Genomic DNA, 26,165 nt, shown 5'->3' on the forward strand with positions numbered 1-26,165 from the left:
GCCCGGCGGGGGGAGCCCGGAGCAGCCTGGGGCGGCGGCCCTGGAACTGACCAGGGTCCTAATGTGGCGCCGGGAGGAGCGGGGCGGCGGGCGGGGGCGCGGCGGGAGCCCGGCAGGCGGAGCAGCCCCCCGGGCAAGAGACGGAGGGGCTCCGGGTCCAAAATCTGATGTTACAAGGTGCTTTGACAGACCAACGCGCGCTCCTGCAAGTTTCTTTGGGGAGAGAGGGGCACTGGAAGCAAACAACGAGCCCTGTTACTTCTGCAAGGGGAGGATATCTTGCAATGGGACCGCCGAACTCGAACTACTTAAAAAACAAACCAAACCGCAACAACCAACCAACAAACCAACAAACCAACCACAAAACAGGAAAAAAAAAAAGGGGAGAGGAGAGGAGAGAGAGGAGAGGAGAGGAGAGGAGAGGAGAGGAGAGGAGAGGAGAGGAGAGGAGAGGAGAGGAGAGGAAGAGAAAAGAGAGAAAAGAGGAGAAGAAAGAAGAGGAGAAGAGAAGATTAAAAAAAACGCGCACACACAAACAAACAAACCACCAAACAAACTCTTATTGGCTTCAGTGAAATAACAATATTTTCCAAATGCAAATAGGGAAGGCCACCATGCGTCCCGAAATAACACCAATTTATTTTTTAACTACTAGTTCTACAGTTACACAAGCCTGCATTAATTTGCCCACCTCCATGCAGTGACAAGTTTTCTAAAAGAGAAGCCACGAAATAAAACACTTTTAGACCGCTTCCTCTGTGATCATATACAGAAGAAATAAAAGTAATAAGGGAGAACAAGTGTTTGAGGTCAGCAAGGTACACTTTCTAACAGCTCAAAATCACTGCTTTCGTCAAAATCACTGATTCAGGACTTGTCTCAAAGGAACAGCTTTATCAGGGAAATGGAACAAGTAATGGGTTTGCTGAGGTATGTGTCTCCCTGTCAAGCTCACAGATGAGGATGAGGCACCAGTAATATTCAAGACAGCAGAACAACTGGAGCTTTATATTAAGAAGGGCTGTTCAGGCTTTAAGGACTGAAACCAAAGGGAAAAATTATGGGGAAAAAAGTTTTTAATGTCTGCATGAAAAAGATTATTCACATATGGCCTTCTAGAGTGTGATTTTGGCACTGCATTTCATCATTTTTTGTCAATTGCTAAAACTGGAGCAAAAGATAAATAATTCACGCACAGAAACAAATAAATGACTTCATGTAAACCCGGCAGCCTAAAGTGTTACGAGCAGTAGTAATTCATTTTTTAAAATGCTGACACATACTGTGAACTCATAATGAAAAATGTGTCCTTCAGAAAAATCCCCGATCAAGATCCCAGAATAAACAAGAGTATGACATGTCATAGACTCCCTTGAAAGTTCAATAGGCCTTTAGAAAGGCGCTACTCACTTCACAAAGCATGCAAGGGAAAGAAACACAAAAAGTAACCCTCCCCAAACATCAGCGGTTGCACTTCCTCCCTCTGAAGCAGGCACGCAATACTTTTCCTACTCCAAGTGGAGATATAATACAAATCATGACAGCACTGGGATTTCATGATCTAATCATGACAGTATTGGTGTTTCACAAGCGGTGCATTATATATGTTTTTGTCAATAAACTGACTCAGCATTTAAAGTGCTCAACCAGACAGAGCCACAGCTCTCCTCAAAGTTAACAAGACAGCTCACATCTGAAACCCACTGGCAAACATGCACGCATGCAACCCCCCAAGTCTTACCTCATCCTTTCGCAAGCAAAAAAAACCCACCCCATCGAGCTGTCAGGACGCCAGTGGTTTTCCATGAGGTCAAAACCAGAACCAGGCTCCCTCACTGACCCCACAAACACTGATGTGTAAGAGCAACACACACTCAGTGCTGACCCCAGCAAACAAAATCAAACTTGGAAGGCAGACAGAAAAAAAGTGCTTTGCGTTTGAAGTTGCTAGAACACAAGTGGATCATGCCATTTGCAACTATTTCACCCTGCAGACAGGGAGCAAACGAGTGACCTGTCCATACACTCACCGTTTTCACTGAAGGGTGGGTGGGGGGAGAAGAATCAGACTGCCCCTTTATTTCAGAGCTACCTGAGAAAGAGTCAGGGTTTGAAAGCTGCTATTGCTCCTTACTGTAGGTGCTATTCAGTGCAAATAAAAGACAGGGGGAACTTCGGAGAACAAAAGGAGGATGTCCTATATTCAGACTCCCACTAGCAGGGAGATGCACAGGTCACATTTTACAAGGAAGAACCAGAAATCTTTCAACTACCTCCCACCTCTTATGCAGAGATGGCAGCAATCTTCCTACCCTGATTCACTGACCTGAGCTATAGAGTAAAGAAATTACACCTCCGTGTTTCCAAACACGCTCGCTGGGAATTCTGAAAGCTCCTCGGACGTCTGCCACGGAGGCAGAGAGAGCAAAAGCAGCCTGAGCAGCCCATCAGTCACCAGCCGGCTGCTGAGGATCTGCCCAAGCTGTTGCGTTGCAAACTCATCCTTCAACCAAGAAATCCTGCCGTATTGCACAGCGGAGTCCCAGCTTTATCCTCCCCTGACTCCTCGACAACATATGACCTATCTAACGACACAGTAACACAAAACAAGGTTTCGCACTTGTATTCTGGAGCATGTCTTTTCTCTGCCAAAGTTCTGCAGGGCAGGGCAAGGCGGATGGGAAGAGAGCAGTGATTTTACAGGAGAATTTAGCTTTAACTTCTTACCAAACCTACTAGGCACTGTACTAGGCACTGTATTAGGCACTGCCAAGCTAAATTTCACGGTGCCAATACCCTCCAGCTGGGGGTCCGGCCCTATTTCTGTACACAGGATTAAACAAGTACCTACTTTGGAAGGAAATATTTGATAGGCACGGATGAGTGTACCTGTTCTTTTCAGCTCTGTGGTCAGTGTGTTTAGCCAAAGTAGAAGCACAGGTAATAGCTGCTATACCACAAGTCTCAGCACAAGGAGAAATGAAGGGTTGTCCCTTGGGTTATTACCCTTCCGAACATCACACCTAGCTATAATAGCTACTCTATACGAAGGAGTAAACACAAAACCAAATTGCTCATCCGGGCTCATTTCTTTCCAGCCCTTCTGAAACAACAACAAAGAATGTACCCACTCCAGGGACAAGGATAGGACAGACTCGCACGGCTAGCTACCAGTGAAGATACTGTCCCAGATAAACAAAAGTTAATTTAAGCTACGGCCACCCTTCTGTCAAGCTTGCTACAGTTCTACCATCACTTCCTTAAACAATATGCTGCAGTTTTTAAGAATTTAGGAAGTCGGGAATACAGCAAGCTCATGAAAAGAATACAGCAATTTCATAATCAAAGGGAAAACAAAAAGAAATAATTAAACACATTTCCAGGAATTTTTTTTTCCTCTACTTTTTTTAAAGCTATTTATTGGACAACCGAGGCACTTTAATCTCTGAGCCAGAGGCAATGAATGGTCCTGGCAAACAGCAGTCTAGAAATTGGCACAGAGAACTACCCCACAGTTTAAATATGCTTATTCAGATGCTGTTCAAATTGTGTGAAAATTTAACTGTTTGTGAATTGGTATAGAACCAGTTTCAGGGATAGGCTGGCTGTGATTTCCAGTGAAAACACTACACAACAGATGAACAGCTCGCAGTTTCTTACAAGACTTATTTGGGTCTCATCTTAAAAGCCAGTGGGCAGCATTTGTTGTTGTTGGTGGGGTGTGTGCGCGCGCGCGCGCGTGTGTGTATGTGTGTGTGTTAAAGAATGGAAGCCAAGGTGAGCACACACTTTCCGAAGCGCTGTGATTCGGCTTGTCTGACTCCAACCTTCCCCAGAGCATTGCCGCTTACCTCTTTGCAGTTAGATGCGTATTTGAAAGTCAAGTTCCTTGGCAAGGAAGCCTCTGCCTGAGTTAGGGTGCCTCCATCGGCAGTGGGATCCAGCGGGTGATCATTTACAATGTATGTGCACTTCTCTTCAAAATCAGCTTCCGTCCACAGAGTCATGTCAGCATCCTCCATGTCCATTTTCATTGTCCACTCTCTCCCTTTCACCAGATTCTTGAAACTCACAGCGTCCGAGCTACACTGTGTAGCAGCCTGGAAAATAAGAAAACAGCCTTTAATCCTCATTGTCCTTCAGTGTTGTGGTTTCCGTTGAGACAGCGTGACTAATACAGTAGTCTGTGACACTTTAAAAGCGTATGCAGTATAGTTGGTACAGTTGAGTAATAGCCAAAAAGCAGTGTAAACGAAGCTGCTCTGACTGAAGCAGCGCCTTAAAACACCAGCCTCGGTAATAATGAGGAGGGAACAAAAACAAAGAGGAAAAAATCCCCAGGCTGACAACTGCTTTACCTTTTTCAGACCCCTTCCTTAATGCCTCTGAGAGAAAAAAAATATTCCATGCTGAAGAAAATGTGGGGTCATGGCCACGAGACCACTTAGTCGCCTGTGGAAAAGCTGCCTCAGAAAAGTGTCACAAACAAGGAGAGGAAGAGGAAAGGAGCTGCTGTCTGCGTCTGAATGAAGCTAAAAATGGAAAGCGCATGTTGGAAGAGCGGAACCCAGCCTTGCCTCTTCCAAATGGGGAAGCCTGAACTTTCCCACCGGCTTTCAACGCACAAACAACTTTCAAAACAACCTGCCCCCCCCCCCCCCCCCCCCCGCCTCCTCCTGACGTCCCCTTATCCTTTGGCATGGAAGGCTGAGAAAGCCGACAGACATCCTGCCAGCATCACTGCATAGCAGCTGCCCGGCACAAAGCACTGCAACACCTTCCCGGGGCCCAAAAAGAATAGAAAAAAGGGAGCAGGAGAAATAAATTAGATAGATAGATAGATAGATAGATAGATAGATAGATAGATAGATAGATAGATAGATAGATAAAAGTATGTTCTTCTATGCCTTTTGATTTGAGTGGCACTTCCGAGAACTGCTAGCTCAAAGCACTGACTAGGAGCCTTGCAGGACAATTCCACCAAGTCCTTCAGCCCCCCTGTGTATCCAGGAGGGGAGTCCTGTTATCAAACCTATCCCCCAACAGGTACTAGGTAGCACTCCTTCCATAAAGGACCACAATTGGTGCCTACGCCGGTAGCTGGGAATGACGTTCAAGTCCGGCGTAAAATCCCTTCATTTTTCCTTTTCGGATACGCAGCTACTATGAAATTCACACCCCTCCTCCAGAAAAAAAACAAAACAAAACAAAACAAAAAAAAAACCCCACGAAGACCGAAAAGAGCGCGATCTTCCGAGAAGAGGTGAAAAGCCGGACGACTCCGGGCGAACGGGAGACCCCCGGCGCCCCCCGGGCACCACCGTTCCCGCGCCGGGGAGGCTGAGGCAGGGGTGGCGGCAAGGAGCGCCCCCAGCACCCTCCGCACCCTGGGGCCGCCTGGGGACCAGCCCCGCGCCCCGTCCCGGCAGCAGCCGAGCCGAGCGGGGCGACAGGTCCTGACTCTCGGCGTTAAAAAGGGGGAGAGGAGACCAACCGCGAAACTCGGGGAGATGGCGGGGGGGATGACAGTTGCGCGGCGGAGCGAAAGGGTTAACGCCGATCAGATGAGCGCTCCCGAGCCGGGAGAGGCGGCGAAGAAACTTTTCCTCCGGGGGAGGGCGAGAAGAAGGAGCCGGGGAGTTTTGGGGGTGGAGGGGGGAGGCATCGCGCTCCTTACCCGGGCAGAATCCGCGCGCGTCTCCAGAGCGAAGCCCACCGTCGGCAGCAAACCTGGCTCATCTCTACAGAGTAAACATTTCCCCTTCCTTCCAGCGCTGGGTCCCCGGGAGACTGACTCACACCTCCAGCCGCCGCTCCCCCTCCCGCTCCTCCCCCGCTGTCAGACAGGTGCTGCCGCCGCCGCGCTCCCTGCTCTTGCCGCCGGGAAACGCTGGGGGGCCGCCTGCCACAGCACCTCGCCTCGGATCGGCTCGGCTCGGGCCGGGTCGGCCCGCCCGCCGCTCGCCCTCCCGGCCCCGGCCCCGGTCCCTCCCCTCCTTCTCCTCACAGCGCGGGAGGTGGGGCTCCACCTGCGGCCCAAGCCCCTGCGCAACCCGTCCGTTTTTTTTTTTTTTAATTTTAATTTTTGATAATAATTTTTTCTCTCCCGTTTCCACCGAGCTGTGACGGCCGGGAGAGCCGCGGCGCTGCCCAGGGCCCCGGTCCGGCGGGCGGGCACCGCTGCGCATCGCGGCGAGCGCACGTGAGGCAGTTCTGACTAGAAATCTGGTTTTCGCGCTATTTTAAGCTCCAGAGATCAACACGTACCCGCTTTCGTTCTCCCTCAGTTTGACTAGGTAGAACGCTACAACAAAAATGACTCTCGGGTTCCAGAATATCGATTAAAACCCCGTTTAAAGCGTTTGCTTCCAAACCTTAACAATTATAGTACTTTACTTGATAGTGACCACATGGGAGTCGCAAGGGTTTGATTTTATCCCTTTCCGGAGTCTCCTTCTAATCAAGGCTTGTAAAAGGCATCACGAAAACCACCTCCGTTTCTTCCTTTAAATAAAATCTCCCCCCTCTCGCCACGTAACAGCAGGGAGGCTCACAAGAGCGGGGCAGGGCAGGCAGCATTCCCAAACCCGACGCCTCTTTCATGGCCCGGTAAGAAAACCAGCGCCGATCTTGCACAGGGCAGTACGTAAGTGACTGTCCAGGAGCACGCCGGCGACGGAAGGAGGATTGGTATAGCAATTAGCAGACCCCTGCACCAAATTTTCTTCCTCCAATCCGAGTCAGCGCACTGGCTGAAGGAAGGACATCCTGTGATGATGGCATACAATGTCCTGTTTGTTTACTAGTGAGAGCATTCCTGCTTCTCATTACAAAACGGCCAGATGCCTTACTTCCTTCAGTGGTCCTGTCTCTTCAGTGAGGCGTCCTCAGGCTCGGAGGAACAGTGATGCACAATTCCATTTATAGCCATCTACAGCCCACAACGAGCGCCAGTTGCTTCACTGCGAGGCAGCTCTACTACTTTTCCTTCTTCTTGCAGATCTGAGAGTGCACTTCTCATCACTTTCCCAGTGCTTCATGCGGCAGCTAGTTTCACATTCTTCTCTCAAACACACATGCGCTTATATTTTTTGGGGCGATCTGGGTGTTATGTATTTCTTCACAGGAAAAGGGAGAGAGAGGAAAAAAAAAAGAGCACGTTTATGCAATCGGGTGCCTGCCTGTCTCTCTGATGAGCATACACACATCCCTTTCCCTTAACCTGCTCCTGCTCTCTCTGATAAAAAGACGTGTGGAAAGGATTACTTGCCATTTTCGGTCTGCGATGCTGAGAATAGTATATCTGTGTAAAGACCTTCTGTGTGCGCTAACGTGGGATGGCTGGTGGCAGCACACATAAGTAGGGCAACTGCTTGCAAGTGAGTGTCCTGGCTTAACTTCCACCACAACGTAATTCCACAAGAGAGGTGGCCCGAGCACTGGGCTGAAGGATATAAATGTAATTGGATATACCCGGTAAAACCCAAGCGCATCCAAAATGAGGTCTAGGAAGGCTCTGAAGTAGGAAGAACCATTCATTAAAGGAGAGAAATCCGTCCTACTTGATTGGGTTAATTAACTGATGCTGAGTCACACCGCATAGAACAGAAAAACAATGTAGTCATACTGAAGGTGATTATTTTACCGAAAAATAGTCTCACTCTGAGAGGCAGCTGTTTCAGAGCTTTTCACTTCCCTGTTAGCTTGAAAGAAAAAAAGAAAGGCCGGGGCGGGGGCGGAGGGGGAGGCAAGAAAAAAGAGTTTATATGTTTCCTTCAGGGGCTGATCTTCTCAATGTGAAGGAGAACGGGAATAAAGCAAGTCTACCTTTCAAGGAACCGAGAATGCTTTTGGTCTGGAGAAGAAGAGGAAGCAGAGATTAGATCTGATCAGATGAAGTGAAATATTTGTCAGGATGACAGGCAGATGCCAATATGCCAAGTCAGAGCCTGGGGAGGTGAGTACAGCCTATGAAGCCTGTGGACTTCAAATAACTCTGTGGCACACTCCGAGACTATCCTGAAATTAGCTCCAGGTGTCTCAAAGCTAAGCCCAGAACTACCTTAGCGCAGGAGAAGAGATTTCGCTGGCATGTGGGTCTAGCCTAACAGTGCTTGATCTGGAATAAAACTAAGTTTATCAAGAAAGGAGAGACAGAAACAAATTGTTAAGAATGTGGACTAAAATAAGAATCACAAAGGAAACTCCGCCATTAAATAAATATGTAGACTGACCTTCTGACCTTCCTCCTTAATAGAGAAACATAAAAAGACACCCTGTTCAACCAGCAGTTTTCTGCTCTTTTATAGAAATCTTTCATACCAGTAGCTGCTATTGTCTGGAATGTGCAATCTCAAATGTTGTTCATTTCAAAAAGAACATTTTTAGTCATGTTTTCATTTTTTCCTTCTCGCTCATAGAAAACCTCAATTACCGTATTAATCAGCATTTCTCAGGCAGCTCTCTCTCTGCAGCAGCTTTCAGCCTGACAACAAATCATGAATGGCCCTAACAGCTCTGATCTCAGAAATCCCCATCCATTTCCTTTGATGCTATCACCACTTCAGCTCAACAACAAGCCTGCCCAGCTCAGCCTCAGCTGCCGCCGCTGCTGCTGTTCTCCCTGCGCCTGCTGTAATTGTAAGGGGAAGAAGGAGGGAAGAGAGCTGGCTCTAATAGATGAAACTTCTTTAGAAAGTCGGAGGGGAGATAAAATGCACACAAGAGATTAAAGCAGGGTCTCATTTTCACATCCTCCCCTTCCCCTTGCCCCAGCAAGGTCAGTGGCAGATTGACCACATCAAGAGTAACTACCAGACCCACCCCCCTTTCCCACTTCCTGCATGTAGGCATCCTTGTGCTGGTAAACATTTGGGGACCAGTTGTGGTCATTACTCGAGAAGGTACATGATGTAGTTGCACGACTGCACATCTTTTAAAAGCCGGCTGAGGAATCAAACTCAAAGAAGAACTCGCTTTCAAGTTCTGCTGAGACAGATATGCTGGTGTTTTGGGGCCATGCTTCTGAAAACCTGGTTGCTGTCAGATTCGAGGGAAAAAGACTCAGCATGCTCTAGTGACTGCGCGACAGGAAAAGTTAAAGCCTTCTTCTCACAGACTGGCCTGACCTTTACAAAACATAGCCTATAGGCTTCAGATATGATCTCAGAGGCTTTGTATGCCCTAGACTACCTCAGTGCGGTATTGCCTATAACGAGAGAAATTAAAATTACACTTGAATCTACATGAAGGTTTTTGCAAGGGCATTTGGGGTGGTGTATGGTGTAGCCAGGAGGCATTTGAATTAACACATGCAGCTTTCAGGGACTGCCTTTAATTACAGAGCACCCTGGTCATTGCCTCTTAGCACTTCCAAATGCCTTTACATTTATTTTTGTCTCAGCTGTGCAATACCAAGAGCAGATCTTTTGGCTGCACTCTCAGCTACTGCTTAGTGCAAGCCTCAGCATCTCTTTTGATTTCAGTGTTGTTTTATCCTCTCAAGAAATTTTCCTTAAAAAGAGAAAAAAGGAGTCAAACTAAAATACCATAACCCTTTTTGTTTCCCGCTAGGCCTTATTAAAATACTGCTCAGATGACTTACAAATCAGCCAAAACAACTCTCCTCCAATGGAAAAAACATTCTTGCAGCACACAGAAGCGAGAACTAAGCTTCAGCCATTTCCTCTTGTTGAGGCTCGAGTTTGAGAAGAAGGAGCCAGGGCTGTCTGGGCCAGCTACCAGGAGGGCAAGAAGTCACCGTGAGAAGCTGGACTTCTCTTCGCTGTGAACGCAGCTGAGCAGCAAAGACAAAACAGTCTGAAGCCACTTGCTCTTGTTTCCCAGGGAGCAAGCTGGGGTGAAGGTACTGAGAAAGCAGTAGAGTCTTTGTCACTGCACCTTATTACATTGTGGGAAAAGGTAGCAGACTTCAGGGACTGGACTAAACGTAAGGAGCCACCTCCTTGTCCCTTAAGAGAAGGGAAATGCCTCACTGCCGAAGACCGCGTATGTTCCCCTCTTGGTTACCATCACACTCCTGAGCTCTGGTGGTCTTGGGAAAGGTAGGGATAATAGCCAGGAGCCCATACAACACCACCTGTATTGTCTTTGCGTGTTTCTACCAATGTAAGTTTATACCAGACAAGAAAACCTGAGCACCAAAATCAACCTTTCATATCCCAAATACAGACTTCTGAATATTCTGTCCATAGCAACTGAGTCTGAGGAAAAACATTCCAACTGCTTTCCCACCTTACTGGTGACAGAGGGCTGAAAGAATGGTGCGCTTTGGGAATTTTTCCTTTAAAATTGGCTGATTTCCAGATGGTTACAGCAAAGAGATGGGACAGTATACATATATTAGAGGGCTTGATCCTGTGCATATTTCAATGACATCAGCCCTGCAACAAGCTCACAACAATCTGAAATAACAAAGCCACCTCAGAATTAGTTGCATTGATTCGACTTTCATGTCTTTTCCCAGCTTGGTAGTCATGACACTTTTTGGGGTATTCTCAACCTGCCTGGTTAAGTCCATAGAGAGATGAACCATGGCAAAACTTCAGGCTCTGCTCCTGCACAGTTCAGTTTTCCTTTCAGATGTTTTCCAGCCTGCCCAATCTTGTGAAGCTGATGAACACAGCAGAAGGAGGGTGAGATCCATGGGTGGAACCACACCGCTTTTCTCAGACAAAGAATTGGCCACGCAGCGTGTTTCAAAACAGATTAACAAAAACAACAGCTACACACCATGACGAAGCGCATATGGTGGAAATAAAAATATTTACCCATGGATTATCACAGATCCAGCAATGCGACTACTGTGCATCTAGGACCAAAGGATTCAAAATAGTGACTGTATATTTAGAGCTGAGGAGGTGATCTGGCAGGGGTGGGCTGAAGGACCACTTCTTAAGCTTCTAAGTGCACAGTTGTCATTTCTCCACCTTTCCTACCCCACGGTGGTGAAATAGTAGTCTTTTCATACCTGTGTGTTGGCTGGGGGAGGGAAAAATTCCTCTGCTATTAAACACAACTTCTCATTAAATAGTTGACACCTTATCCTTCTTTAAATGTTGTAATGTTTACTTTGCAAAACCCAGGAAAGCTTTTAAAATAAAGATAGCAGAGAGATTCTTAAGCCGGGTGTCCTTGCTTATCTGCTCTTTATCAACCAGCTATTGTTTCTGGAGGAGCTCGTTGGGGAAGGTGGAGCAAAGGGGGTTAATGTTCAATGGGTATCTATCAGTTCCCCTGAAGGAATAGCGCTGCTGACAGAAGAGCAACACTGGGCTCTCAGCTACTTCCTGCAGAATGTGACAAACCAGAGAAAAAAAACGAGGGCTGCAGCTACTTCTTTATTTTCTCCTCCCCCCATAGTTTTTTTTTTTCCTTCTTCTCCCAAAACAACTAGTTTTAAGAAAGACATTGTCCTTAGGAGAGATAATCCCACAATAGAGAGTCCATTAGAGGTATTAAAGCATTGGCAGCGCCTGATCTACAAGAAGGGCTCTGTCCTGACAATAGACAATTAAAGCTGATAAATCTGCACTACTTGTTGCCGTTCTAATTCCTCGTAATTGTATGCTACTTGTCCCTGCCTCCTGCGTCCAGGGATGAAGCATGCTTCTTTAATCTCCAGAGTACCTGACCTAGTTCCTATGTGGTCTTTTCAGGACCTGTTTTCTTCCCATCTGGACTTCTTCCCTCCTACTCTCTTTTCCTGCTTCCCTCCCCTAAGCATTAAGAAGAGGTTACGATAGAGGGCACAGAAAACACCAGAGCCCAGCACCCAGATCAATAATTCTGGAGCCCCAGACAATGCACTAATCTGCAATAACAGCTAATCATGCTCAATTTGGCACACCAGTGATTAAACTGTACTCTTCATTAGGCTCAACAAGTAGAGCAGACGCACACTGACAATTCAAATTGCCCGATCAGTAAGAGCTGCCAAACTCGCGTGCACTTCGGCGTTTGTTGCTGCTGCATCACCAGTCTCGCCAGACTAGGCGCTTGGTCGGGGCTTATCTGTTTTCTCCTGACGTTTTACAGACTGCAACTCTTAGCTGTGTTTTCTACAGAAAGCGAGCCACTGCTTCACTTTGCTACCACGAGTTCTCCCAGTTAAAGGGCTCAGTGGGTGAAATTGTGATGTCCTGTGCAGGCCACTGGAAAACAATCATCGCAATTACACGTTCCCTCCTGATGCTGCCAATATTCTTCATTTTATTTTATGTCTCAAAGATAATGGGTGGTTTTCTCTCCTTTTATGTTTGTTTGTTTTTTGGTTTTTTTTAAAGAAAGCTTGGAAGCCTGCTGGTGACAGAGCAGAAGCATAGAAATGTGCGTCATGGGACTTTAAAGACGGAAAACAAGTGAAAATTAGCTTGGATCTATTTACTTTTCAAATTGGACTGTTCAGCCAACCTCACAAAACACTCAAGAGACTGGAGAATGATTTGGATTTTCTTTTTTCAGCCCTGAACACATGAACAAGCCACTCATGTGTCCACTTTAGAAATCTATGAAGTTACTAGCCCTTACATGCCATTTTGATAGTGACCTTCCTATCACCCCATAGAACAATTCCTTCTGACAACAATTTCTTATGGTTATAATGGTACCTAGTGGTCTTGTTTTGCAAACTGCCCTGACAGCCTCACCCAAGAGTTTACCGCAATCTTCCTCTAAAGCACAGCACCAAATTCCAGGACTCCTAGAGACCGACCCCACACACTCAGGGGTCTCCTTCTGTTTAACTTTAGCTTATCATCCTTGTATTAACTTGAATAAGTGTTAAAACTGCACTCCAAGTTGCTCTTAAAAAAAAAAAAGGGGGGGGGGGGCAAAATAAAAAAAAGAGCGTGGAAGATGTCAAGCGAATGCAGGAAATGTCTATTCTGGTATTAATATTAATGAATCCCTAATGCATTTGCAACCCACTTGAGGTAAGTCAGTAGAGTTCTTCTGACAGCTATTCCTCATCAAACTACCACTGCTAAAGATGTTGATGCTTTCCCTTTTGCTTTGTCATCTTTAAACCAAGTTTAAATCACATCAGAGCTTACCACAAAATAACGTATTTTATCCTAAGTGAGCACAAAGCCCTGGAGACAGAGGTTTAAAACGGCGCACACGTCCGCTCAATTTATCATTTTAAGATAGGAAGCTGCCGCAACAAACAAAACACCTCCTTGAAAGTGGGACAGCAGCAGATTGCGGTGCAGAAAGCTCCAGGATCTTTTGTTTTCCTGGAGAGCAACAACCGGGCTTTGCAGAGAAAGACAACAGCCTCCCCTTGCTGAAATCTAAATCAGTTCATATAGGAAAGCCTGCCAACTGCTAGTTAGATGGTAACAAAATATCGCAGATAATTCACTTTTCAGGATAAAGCAGAAACAAGCAGGCACGCAACACCCAGCAGGGGCTCAACTGATAAAACAGTGTCAAACTCAAACCATTTGTCAATTGGGAGGGAAGAAAGCAAGCTGAAAGATGGACTCAGGAAGTAGATTTATCTAGTGCGACACATTAACTAGTATAAATACTAAGGAAAAAGTAAACACATTTACCCAACAGTATCTCCAGCCAGCAAAGAAAAGGCTTCTGAGGCTCAGCCCCACGCTGGCCATCTAACCCCTCAGCTGTCAGCTCCAACAGCAGCCGCATTTTTCTTCTCGTGCAGGACTGCAATGCCATTTAATTCACGGCACTAAAAGGTTTTATTAAAAGCGTACACTGTAATTAAGCAAAACAAAAGCTATGACTCCTCTGCTATTCCAGTCTCCTCCCTCCACCCAGTAGCCAAAACAATAAAACCACCTTGGCAGCAAACAAGTCAGGTAACATACCCTGGAGAAGAGCACGGATTTGTTATATAATAATTTACTTTACGTCTGGCTTGTTCAAAACTGCCTGATCAGAAACTTCTGTCCCGGAGGCTCCAGAGGCAGTGGCGGGGGCTGGCAAGGCAGGTCAGGCACAGTTAACATCGCCAGCAGCGTAATGTGGGGCACGCAAACAAACCGGAATAATGCGGGGCAGGAGGGCTCTTCGGATGTGTGCTTCCCATTGGAAAGTCTAAAACAAATAACACGGTTTGTGGGCAGCACCACTCCCCTGCAACCACCGGCAAGAAGGAGAACGGTTCAGAGGGATTCAGGATACCAACCCACAGCGACCTATGCACACCTTGTGCCGTCAGCCTGTCATATCAAAGGATGGCACGTCACATCAGCAAGCCAGCCTAACGTTCCATCTAACACGAAACTCACAAATTAACAGCAAAGTAAGTAATCTGCATCATGCTCCCCTCCCCAAAAAAGAAAGAGTTCATAGAGCAAAACACAGTTCTTTGTTCGGCTGTACCTTCATGTGTCCACACAGCACAGGTTCCCCACCTCCGGCTCATGCATCTCAGGATGTTAGTCCATATGGAAGGTCTGTCACTCACCCTCACACCCCTACACACGCACGCACACCCGAACACGCACACCACACCCCCGCTCTCGCTCCCCAACACGCACTGCCGGCAACCGCTCCGAGGATTTTAGAATTTCCTCTTGCTGGCAGATTCCTCCCTCCCCTCGCATCCACTCCACCCCGTTCTGTAATTAGGCTTAACAAGAGCAATTAACAAAACAAACTCCTCTCCGCCTGGTGGCCTGATAATTCTGATTGTCATAATGTATTAAGATGTGTAAGCCAGTTTAAAATAAAGGTAAATTACAACATTGCACAAGAGACATTTTGAACCTATTTTTACTGCTTTTATCATAGGGATAATGATCATTCAGCCGCGCCTTTAATGTAAAGCACAATAAACAAAAACTCACAGCAGAACTCAAAATTGTCGCTTTTGGACCAACGAGACTGTTGTGGTTTTTTGCTAGTTTATTAGTGGGCAGCTCCTTTCTCCTACGCACAGCAAACTCCATAGAAACATCACTTTGGTTTTGGAATTATCTAGTGACCCTAAAAATAAATCTAAGATGTAAAATCAAGTTTAAATGCACCTTCAGGCTTTACAGGCACCTACAAATCAATGGATTGTAATTGTTCCTTTTTCCCTACCTGATTTCTAACGGCATGATACACAAGACAAAAGCCTCAAAAAGTATCTATTGTTTTGTCCATCCACTTTCCGTCCACTTTCCTTCAGCAATCAAATCAAAGAAATTTAGTGTCAGGATCATAAAAAAAACCCCAACAAACGAGGACTAACTGATTTCACGTGGTCAGTGGCGAAACATTTATGTCCTTTGATTTCAGTGAGCTATGGGTCCAACCCACACAGAAAATTTACACACAGCCTGAATTCATTTGGAAAACATATCTAGTTCTTGTTCTGCTTATACACTCTATAAGAGTGTGTAATTAAAACTGTCAACATAAAATTAGTAAACATAGCAAAATCACAGGCGCACAGAAAATTCATGAGCAGAAGACCAGAAAAAAAACCCAAAACAGTTCGGTACGTGACGTAGATTCAGGTTCATATGGACTGAAAAAAACATTATGCTCCCTCAGATACATATAACCTGATTCACGATACCATCTGCCAACTAACCACAAACAATTAAAAAAAAAAAAAAAGAAATAAAAAAAGAAAGGCTGGTGTTGCTAGTGTATTGTTGGAATCCTGCAGTTTCTGATAAGCTACGTATGTTTTCCTAAGTCAATGATTTCATCTCTGCTGGGTGTCAACATTTGCACAAGAATAATTTTGGGGGTCAGAAAGACATCAGCAAATGAGATTTCAAAAGGGTTTCATAAGAGTGGAGATTGCTCAAACACAGGGAAAGGAGGGTTTCAGCTTCCAGAAGTTCACTCTTCTGCTTCTTCATTCCTCCTTCCCTGAAGCTGAGTCAAAGTTCTGTAAAAATCTAGAGCGAACCATCAGATTTGCAAGACGACAGCCTCACATAAAAAGCCATGCTTTGCAGTGAGACAAACACTCCAAAACGACAGTAAAAGGAGACTGGTGTGGTGCAAAATCAGACACACTTTCAAATGGTAGGAGATGCCAGGTGCACACAGAAACTCAGTTCTGCACTCTTGGCATATGATGCACTGTCTTTGTTTTCATATCAGATCTCTTCCTTGTTCAGTGTTTAGAAAGAAGGGTGCTGACTAAAATAGTCCTTTTACCAGATTTTTTTCTCACTTTTTTGTCTCCTGGAAAGGCCCGGTGCCTTACTTTTACCACAGAATGTTCAAATGGAAGACAAATCAATTTTGTATTGTATTTTTCCACTTTGCTCATCACAACAGCAGCACTTGAATGCCTCACAAATACCAAATAATGACTAATCTGATTTTCACAATAGCTCCCGCATATGCTGATGAAGGTATTATTGCTGTTCTCTCGCTTGCAGAAGGGGTATGGAGACATGATGACATTAACATCAAAAGTGTACATTAATTTTGGGATGCAGAGTGACTGATTTACTCAGCACGGTGTATTAAGCCACATGTACAAAATGTTTCTCTTCCTGGCGCCTGTGACGGCTCTGCATTTTGCAGGGCTTCGCATCAGACACCCAGCAGATGTCGAAATTACTGACCACCTGCAAAAGGCTCTGGTGAGGCGAACTGGCATGAATCTTATTCAGAGTCACAAGCAGTAATACATGGTACCTCAGAGCAGAGCTCACCTGCCCTGAGAAGAACACCACTTCTTCCTAACACGGCCATTTTACTTCCTCATGCTGCAGCGAATGCAACGGGGGGGAAGAGGTGTCTTAAAGATAACATTTCATTACACCACCCCAATTCATCTCCCCTAGCAAGCTTATCTGATGCCTGAATGAGGCAAGTAACCAGTAGAAAAAACAGCCATTAAATGAGTAATTAAAGACTGTATCATAATGCATTTAAGGATCAAATTTGGGTTAGGCAAAAAAACTAAACTTCAGAGAACTTGAGTTTGCAATTTTAGTAACGTTCTTCAACAGTTTCTGCGCTGATTTTTGAAACTGCAAATAGAAAAAGTGGACCTGGCGTCACACCAATGCCCACACAGGTCATCAGCACAGCTGGGATGTTTAGATCTGCTACGGGCAGACCTCCGGATGGAAGCTAACAGACCTGGCTCACAGCAACCATCTGGTTGTTTTGGGCAAGGTCAGCACAAGCACTGGAAGGGACAGCACCCTCCTGCTGATGGGTTCCCCCAGGAGGAAGCAGAGGAATCACTTCCTCCAGGGATCTCGGTTTCATTCCAGGTTGGGTGTAGAGTTTGTTCCCTCTTCCTTCTCTTCCTGTCTCAGCCCATCTTCCAGACCTTGTCTAAGACTTCTCATCGGTATCCTTGCCCAGCAAGTCCTCATTTTGTTCCTCCTGACCCCGCTTGCAGTTTCCCTTTCCAGTCACTCCCATTTTCCTCTCCCACACCCAGGTTCCTTGTGCCAAGCCTTCTCATCAAGCCAGTTTCAGTCCCTCCTGGTTCCTCACCTGCACTGCACTTCTTCCCTTTCCTGATCTACACAAACATGGTACGATCTCCACCCCCACCTGCCCCTTCCCGCTGACTGGCGGGCCTGGCCTCCACAGCCTGACTAGCACTATGGTGTCACCAAGTCTCCAGGCATCTCCTGGTGCTCCTCTACAGGCACGTAGCAGTGAGCTCAGTTCACACGTTGAGCAGACATGGTGTCAAGCCAACTGGAAGTCCTGTGACTTATGTTAGTATGGCACTGAGCCCGAGCTAATAAGCCCTGGTGAGAAGCCGGATATATTAGCTTGGGCTTAGCACCGTGCTAATGCAGCCAGGCAGCTTTTGGATCAGAGCTGGCTTACATCCCACCCGTTTTAACACCAAGCTTGCTCGTTTTCGTCTACAATAACCCATAAAGACAAATCCCTTGGTCTTGCACCAACCTTACTCTCAGTTTCCCTCCTCCCTGACACTGCTGATCTCCAGGCACAGTCTCTTCTTCATAATCCACTCCAGGTTCAGCTCTTGTCCAGAGGCTTTTAAAAACAGCTCCTTTTGATGACACTCTGGCCTCAGGACTGTTTACAGTAACTGAACATGCGCTCTACTGCTCTCGGTTCAGGCACTCAAGGTCTAGACCCAACAGTGTTCACTCACTGAAGTGAGACATGATGCCCTCCTACAGCTCCTGGGGAGGATGCTCTGCCAGTCATCTAGGTTGGCTTCTAGCTCAAAAGCGATCCTCCTGGGCATGGGAGTCAGGGATGGAGGTGGGGACAGGACTGGTGTGTGTCCTGGTCTTGCTCTGACAGAGGCGTAAGTGGAGCACAAGCGCAGACCCAGGAACTGGGAAGTGCCCCCGGCAAAGGGATGGCATTCGAGCATCCCTGACCACATGGCCACCACCTTCCCCTGCCACATACACAGTCCCTCCCTGGGCCCACGAACATGTCATTCAAACTTCGCTCCAAAAAATGGGGGTTCTCATGGTGGAGATTACTTTTAAAAATAAAAGTCATCACACTCTTAGTGTTAGCAACACAACTTTTGACATAGCCAAGTTCTTGGAAATAGCAGAACAGATTTTGGGGAAATATACAGCCTGAGGAAAGTAAAATATAAGAAACAACCGAGCCAAATGTTTGGAATTCGGTAGATTTATGAGCACCTAAAAGTGGGATCTCCTAACATAAACAGTCTTTCTTAGCAACAGGTGATGCTACCAGTCCTGCTTATACTAGCGATCAGTTTCCAAAGATTAATTTTAGGGAGATGTTACTGAACATTCTCCTTTGAATAAGCAGGAGAGTATTACCATCATGCACAAATCACACACAAAGCACAGGCACAGATTTAAATGCTGCTTCCATAGCCTGCTATTCCTCTTTCAGTGGCCCAGGCCAATGCACTAGAATTGTATTAATTATACAACATGACCGGGTTTGATAAAGACAGAAAGGATGCTTCTGTTCCAACAAGTTTACATAAAGTGCTCCTTTTTACATACTAAATCCTAAGGGGCAACGGAGACAACAGAAATACTGATGCTGCTATTTTTCATCACCGTTAAGATTAAAAAGATAGACAAGTGACTACCTAATTGCCATAGTATGCTGTAATAAAACCATATCCTTAAGTGACTAATATCACCACCAAATCATAATACTAAAAAAAAAAAAAAAAAAGTTTTTGAGAGATTAATTTGCACCAGCCTATCTCGGCATACCCCTCATCTAGAATTATTAGCACACAAATCAGGCAACAGGGAGCGAGGGAAGCTTGCAATCAGACCTAACGCCTTCCCTTCCTCTCAGCCCCCGGTACAGGACAGCCACTTCCTTTCTACAAACGCTTCGCTCAGATCTGTACACAAGACAGGCCACATCTTCCGGGGAGGCTCAAAGTCTTTGCAGACGCACAGTTGCCTTCAAAGCATCGCTGGAAATCTGTGTGGGAAGACTCTAAAATATTAAAACCATCTTATACTCTCTTCTTCTAAGCCAAAACCAAACCCCCTCTAAACTTATCTATCACTTCTCTGTTCTGTTTATTCTGAGTTGCAGAATAAACTTTCTGACTACTGAAAAAGATGCAAAAATACATAAGCTGAACCAGATGTACAAAGGAAAATAATAGAGAAAATCTAGATGTCCTTTCTAGAAAGACAGTTATCTTCCACAACATTAGAATTACATATAAGCTTTTCCTCTGTTACCAAAAGCAGGCAAAAAGAAGGCTGGTGTGAAAACACTGCGCCTCAAAATGTAGCTTATCTGTCCTAAATCCGAACTGACTTACCTTTTGGATCAACACTCCATTAGGACCTTGCCTGATTTTCCTCTCCCAAAGGTAACCGCTTGCCCTCTAGCAGCTTCACGGGTTATTTAAGCCATGCTCTTCAGCCTTAAGAAATCCCCAGCTGAAAGTTTGCTACGGCACTTGTAACCACAGCCCGGCGGCGAGCAGGACGCGACACTCCTCTTCCTCGCGCGGTGTTCAAGCAGCCAGCCCGTGCTTGCTGACTGTAGACCAGAGATTGTCACGTTTTCTCAGTTTCCCCATTTCTAACCTGAGAGCTACCCCGTGCAGCGGGATGACTTTCATAAGATGCATCCTTTGTACCCTCTCCTTGCGGCCAGATGTCCTCTGCAGCCAGTTCATGGCTTTCGTTTTGTATTTTGCAATAGCTTACAATTTTCGTAAAAATTCAGAGACTGCTGTTACTAAAAAAAAAGTATGTATTATTCTTAAAGAAGGTAGAGAGGCCAAAAGATCTGATCTCAGTTAAATCTCTGAATTCCTCTAATTTCACATTTCTTTCTGACTGTCAATGCCAGGATTTTGCCAGCCCTACGTATAGAGAACTGGATCCCTTTGGAATACGGTCAAGCTGACAAGGTGTGGAGCAGTATGATCGAGATGCTATTTCCCTGAAATACCTGGCTCATTTGCAGTGTGCTAGGACATGAGAAGAGCATAAATTATCACAACTCACTGCGCAAAAAGAAGTGTGCCCTAACAGACCTTCGGAGGCTCATGATCGGTTTCTGAGGATGGATGCTATAACCCTGCAAATAACAGTGAGGAAGGGTACATTGGTTTACGTCTAACAAGGCTCTAAAGACAAACAGGTACCAGAAATTCAGTATATGTGCTTGTTACTGAAACAGACAAAACACATCGAAATATTTTTTCAGATTAATTTACATAAAAATATATTTGACTTTTGCATGTATGGTAAATGTGATACTGCAAATCACTCTGTCAAAGAAATCTAAACAAAATCCATCTGCATGCTTATAAACAAGTAAAACTGTTTTAAGGACACAATATGTTAAAAAAACATCAACAATAATGGTGAGTCCATGCTTCCAATTATATTCTTTCTTCAATTAGTCTTGAAGAAACTAACACCTCTATTAATCATTTCAATTAACTCCACGCACCACATGACATCCGCACCAGCAGCCCATATGTTGCGTTCCAATCACCCAAATATTAAAGCCTTTTTAATTGATTGATCTAAAGAACATTCAACAGGCTCAAGGTGGCAGCCAGCCAGGAAATCCCAAAAGAAGATGACAAAAAGGTGGGGGTGCTAAACCAGCTTCCCAGTTTGTTTTTCCTCTTCCTCCAGGGTTCACTAAGTTAATCCAATCACAGCCCATAAAGCCCTTTTTTAATAAAATAAATAAATAGATAAGAGAACACACATGTTGGCTTTCCCCCAGAGAAGCCCCTCCGCTAAAGCCGGAGAGCCATCCTGTTAAGAAAGTGCCGCATAGGAGGGTGCATTTTTTATCCGGCAGAAATATTTAGCTTGGCCGCTGGCCAGGGAATGCTGAAAGAATAGACTGAATTAGGGGATTTACCTTCCACGTGTTTGGCACGCGTCATTAGAGGCTCTGAAGAGCTTGACTCTTTCCCTCTCTCACTCTCTGTTTTTTCTCCCCCCCACCAGAGCTTTGATGCAGAGAATAAAGTATGAGCTATAAGAGCATTTGATGTGTTGCGTTTCTAAGTGTTGGCACGGTGGCTTTTGTTCTGTCGAAGAAAACTGATGCTCGGTTTCTGAAGGTAAATTAATTTTTATTCCAGTCAGGTATGGGGTGATATGTTTCAAACGCATTTATTTTAATGCAGAAAAAAAAGCATGCTATTTTTCTTTCTCTCTTTTCCTAAAAAAAGAAAAAAAGTTTTTGAAGTTTTCTGTAGACAGATTTAAACTTGGAGAAAGTGGCTTAAAAGTAAATTCCTTAAGTGAAACTCCAACCACAGAGTATTTTAGGAGCTCATTTTTGTAACAATAACCCATGAATTGCTCTGTCATTTGACTTTTATATGCTGTCATGTGGACTTATGTTATTTTAAAAAACACCTCTTTACATAAGTACTTTGGTCCTGCAAATACCTCTTAAGATCTATAACCAGAACACATTAGTCAAGACGGTTGATCTATACCTCAAGAAACCCAAACACCTTCCCAGAGTTTCTAATTTGTGAAGGGAAAGATGACATTTTAAGTTAGCCTCTGCCCCTATTAACTTACGGAGTTGGGGGGGGTGGGAAACCCACAACTTTCCACCTGAATAAAAGCATGGAGGCCCTTAAACCAACAGTAAATGCAAATGTTTGTGTCTGGCACACATGCCAACTCTGTTTACGGGGCAGGGTTTTGCAGAACAAGTGCCACCAACACTCATCCACAGGCCTGGTGTGAGCACTGGGGAGAGCCCTGTGCCACTGCCTCTGCTGTACAGTCTCATCACAGCATCAGATAAATATAGGCCCTATTAGCACATGGGTTTTATCGTTATTGATTCAAGCAAATCAGTTTAGAAGCTATCTGTTGACATGCTTACTCAAAGTGAGGTTCAAGCAGAGTTTCTGAAATGGTGCTGGCTGTATCTTTACCCCATCTTCGCTTGCAAATAAAACTGGGTCTGACTTTGCTTCACCTAAGTTCAAGTCACTGGATGACAGCATGTGATTTTTTCATGTATCTTTCAGCAGAGCTAGTTCATTGTGCCTTGCATATCAGAATATCCTGGGGGCTACAAGAAAAGCAACTAAAGGGACAGATACCAGCCCCCAACTGGAAACACAAGGTACTAACTCCAACATCGGAAGGGTGCTGAGGACCATCTCCTCGCTGAATGTAAACCACCTCAGGTGTAGGTAACTTCTCACAGCTGAAGGGCAGGGCCATAGTTTATCACTTCTTAAATAAATCATTCATAATTCATAGCCAGGTTGAAAACCACACAAATAATGAGCTCTCAGTATTACTCAGCGGAAAGTGAGAACTGGAGTTTTCCACCCAAACCCGTAAAGGCCGACAAGCTCAGACATGTTTTTGTGAGCTCCTTCCTGGACCCCACGTTTTTAATTCAATTTAAAGAAAGCTAGGCAGCCACTTCCCCCTGTCTTTTAAGTAAAGATGTTAACATCCGTGCTAATAATACAGCTACCCCTTCATGTATCAAAGGCTTCAGCAATCACAGAGGCTTTCATTTCATCACAAGGAAAAACTGCAAAAATATAGCTGCCTAGTTCTGCTGCTAACAGGGCAGGTTTGGCTCTATACACTGCATTTTTACTGCTAATTTAATCTCTGAACCACTGGTGATGCAGCACTTTACTGCATGCCAGTAGCATTAGGAACTGCAACAGATAATTCCCTACCGATTGTTTCCACTTTACCAGAAAAAAGAGTAAGTGTTCTGGACTGACAATCCCAAATAGGATAATATCTCTGGCGAAAGACTGCAGGTTTAATAGAAAAGAACTGTGAATTAAGGTGCGAGTGCTGCAGGCTCGTGCTCCATGGCAAAGTACCATGGGGCAGCACACGCTTGTCCATGCAAACCTGTGAGCAAAGGCCTTGGGTGCTCCCCGCTCCCCTGGCACGGGGCTGCCTTCCTGAAAACACCCCACACGCAAAATGTGCCTTTCTGTCACCTCTGGCCTCCGTCACGTACGATCCCAGGAATACCCGTGTGTCCACACCTGGGAATGGCCTCCCCGCTTTGGCTCTGGAGTGGTGACAGGGAGGCCAAGCAAAGCTCAGTCCTGACTGGTATTTTGATACTTGGGCCAAATAACAGAGAGAATTTGCCTGACAATACCAGTTCAGTGGCAAATTCCTTGATTTATTTCTCACAACTGCAGCAACCTTGCTGTGTTTAAACACAGCCTGCTACGCTTACCATATTTACAGATTAAAAATATGACCCTTATAAGTGAAATCAAAGAGCTCTTTTTTTCCCCCTACACCTCCTCCCTCTGTGTTTTTAATTAAAGCCACGAACCAACACATGTATCCATTCTGCTTTCTGTAATAATTTGGGATTCCACACACAAATATTACACAGATAAAACGAACCTTTCTGTGTTAGCGAGTCGCAGTGCAGTAAATTCTCCTTTCCAAACCTGCCGTCTTCATTAAAATCTTATTTGCTTGGTAATCTCCTTTGATCGCTAAAGTTATAAGAAGCCCCCTCCTCTTCTTTTGATACTATCAGTGTAGCTTTTGACCAGAGAGCATGATGAATTAAATGTATGACAGATATGACAGGTGAGGAGTGCTTGGAGAGGGCTTAAACAGCAGGGATAAGACAAAGCCCCCATTTAAGAACAAAACCCCTACCCGATGGCTCACCCGTTAATGACCAACCACTCTATTTGTCCTGGTGGATGAGGAGCAAGCTGATACCACAGACAAAGCTTTGTTAGCCACAGGGCTGTTCTTCAATCAGGCCACACAACCAACTAATTGAAATGCCCAGTTTTCCCCCCTCAGGATTTGATATACAAGCTAGGGGGTTTTGTAGGTATACTTTTTTTTCCCCCCCATCCCCCTCTCCCGTTTTTTTTTTTTGTTTTGTTTTGTTTTGTTTTGCTTCTTTTTCCCCTATAATGTATTAATTCAGTCACCACAAGTTTACAGCTGGACTAAGTGGAATTACAGCATATAAACCTGAAAATCTATCTGCAGGGATCCAGCTAAGCCCCGGAGAGAGACAAGTCCAGCAATACAAATCCAAGGAATTTTGGAAGTCAATCCATTAGGATTACTAGGCCTTTGATTTTGGAAGTCGTAGGCTCAAAATATGGAACCAATGAACTCTCAATCTTCCTTCATTTTAGCCTCTTTTCAGAGGACTTACTGACCCCATTTCTTTCTATGAAAACACACTGATAAATATGGACAGAATTATACTGTTTTTCCACTATATTTGCAATGAAGGAAGAGTGGAAAATAACTGCTTTCCCCAACTCATGGTTAACATGCCCTCTAAGATTTCATATATTTTTTCTACTTATTTAGAGTTGTCACAAGCAAACTTGTCACCCTTCTCATCAGCTAAAAAGCGCTCTCCCCCTCTTTAAAATTCATGTTAATTTTCAGCATGCTGTGCTGCACCTAAACGAGGAGTTTCAGGCTCCAGTTACTGTGAACTACAGGCAGCCTCCCAGAGGTGAAGAAATCTCTGTGCCCCCCTGCAGACCAGGATTATATTCTCAATGGGCAGTCTCTTACTTCAGCCTACCAATCTGTGGTTAGCAGGCCAACAGTTTCCTGAGGTAGATGCCAAAGCAATATTCATTGTTAAACCCAACTGTTAAAAAAAAAAAAAAATATAGGGATGCAGCAATGAATCTGACTTTATCTTCACTCTGGGTGTAATGGAAACACTAAGTGAAGCAAGAAGAGTCTTCGCTTTCAGAAGAGATTCAATTTTTATCTCTTTGTTCCTTCCTGTCCTGCCCTCGCACCGTGCTGTAGCTGAATCACAGGTGCTGGTATCAGGAAACCTGGGTTCTGTTCTTAGCTTTGCCACAGGCTTCTTACGTGGCTTCTGGCATGCCTTGCACCCTGTCCGTACCTCAGTTTCCTTATATAAAAATGCAAATATTCCTACCTATTTCAGAAAGAGTGTGGTCTAGTGGTTTAAACCACAGAATCAAGACATCCGAATTCTCAAATTGAATATGGTATCAATTTCTGCTGTGGCTTTGAAGCAACTACCCTTACCTACCCAAAGGGTCGGCTTCCCCTGGAAAATGTCGAATGGCCAAGGCCCAAGCTTCCTGGTAGAATATACGTGCTGCTTTGCAAGTGAGTGATATTTCTGGCTGGATGAGAGCTCAGCCTCACCTTGCAGCAAGACTGGTTACCTGGAGCGCAAGAGAGTCATAGAATCATTTTGGCTGGAAGAGCCCCTCAAGATCATCAAGTCCAACTGCTAACCTAACACTAGTACTAAACATGTCTTAAGAACTTCACCTATGCATCTTTTAAACACCTCCAGGGATGGTGACTCAACCACTGCACTGGGCAGCTTGTTCCAATGCCTGACAACCCTCTCCATGAAGAAATTTTTCCTGATATCCAATCTAAACCTCCCCTGGCACAATTTGAGGCAAATTTCTTCTCATCCTATCACTTGTTACTTGGGAGAAGAGACCAACCCAGCTCCAACCTCCTTTCAGGTAGTTGTAGACAGTGATAAGGTCTCCCCTCAGCCTTCTTTTCATCAGGCCGAACCGCCTCAGGTCCCTCAGCCACTCCTCATCGGACTTGTGCTCCAGACCCCTCACCAGCTTCATTGTCCTTCTCTGAACTCTCTCCAACACCTCAATGTCTGTCGTGTAGTGAGGGGCCCAAAACTGAACACAGTACACAGAAAAGACAATATGAGCTATGGCCAGCAAAGTT

At 45.2% G+C, this 26,165-nt stretch overlaps 1 protein-coding gene across 12 annotated transcripts in view; it reads right to left on the reverse strand.

The window, feature by feature from the left end:
* The window catches only part of PRDM1 (PR/SET domain 1), a 101,195-nt gene that overhangs the window by 17,803 nt on the left and 57,227 nt on the right, over nucleotides 1–26,165 (reverse strand). For 4 of the 12 annotated variants that reach the window (XM_065834525.2, XM_071806683.1, XM_071806687.1 and 1 more), the window contains one exon: nucleotides 3,852–4,100. In XM_065834525.2, the coding sequence (XP_065690597.1) occupies nucleotides 3,852–4,034 (183 nt within the window). In that variant the 5' untranslated portion in view covers nucleotides 4,035–4,100. Of the gene's footprint in view, nucleotides 1–3,851; nucleotides 4,101–4,358; nucleotides 4,597–5,677; nucleotides 5,761–6,396; nucleotides 6,824–6,851; nucleotides 7,119–13,577; nucleotides 13,818–13,856; nucleotides 14,086–14,373; nucleotides 14,556–26,165 lie in introns of those variants that run through there. The other 8 variants (XM_071806680.1, XM_071806685.1, XM_071806682.1 and 5 more) reach the window with 8 other exon arrangements.

This window comes from Patagioenas fasciata, chromosome 3, assembly GCF_037038585.1.
Source record: "Patagioenas fasciata isolate bPatFas1 chromosome 3, bPatFas1.hap1, whole genome shotgun sequence".
NCBI classification, from domain to species: domain Eukaryota; kingdom Metazoa; phylum Chordata; class Aves; order Columbiformes; family Columbidae; genus Patagioenas; species Patagioenas fasciata.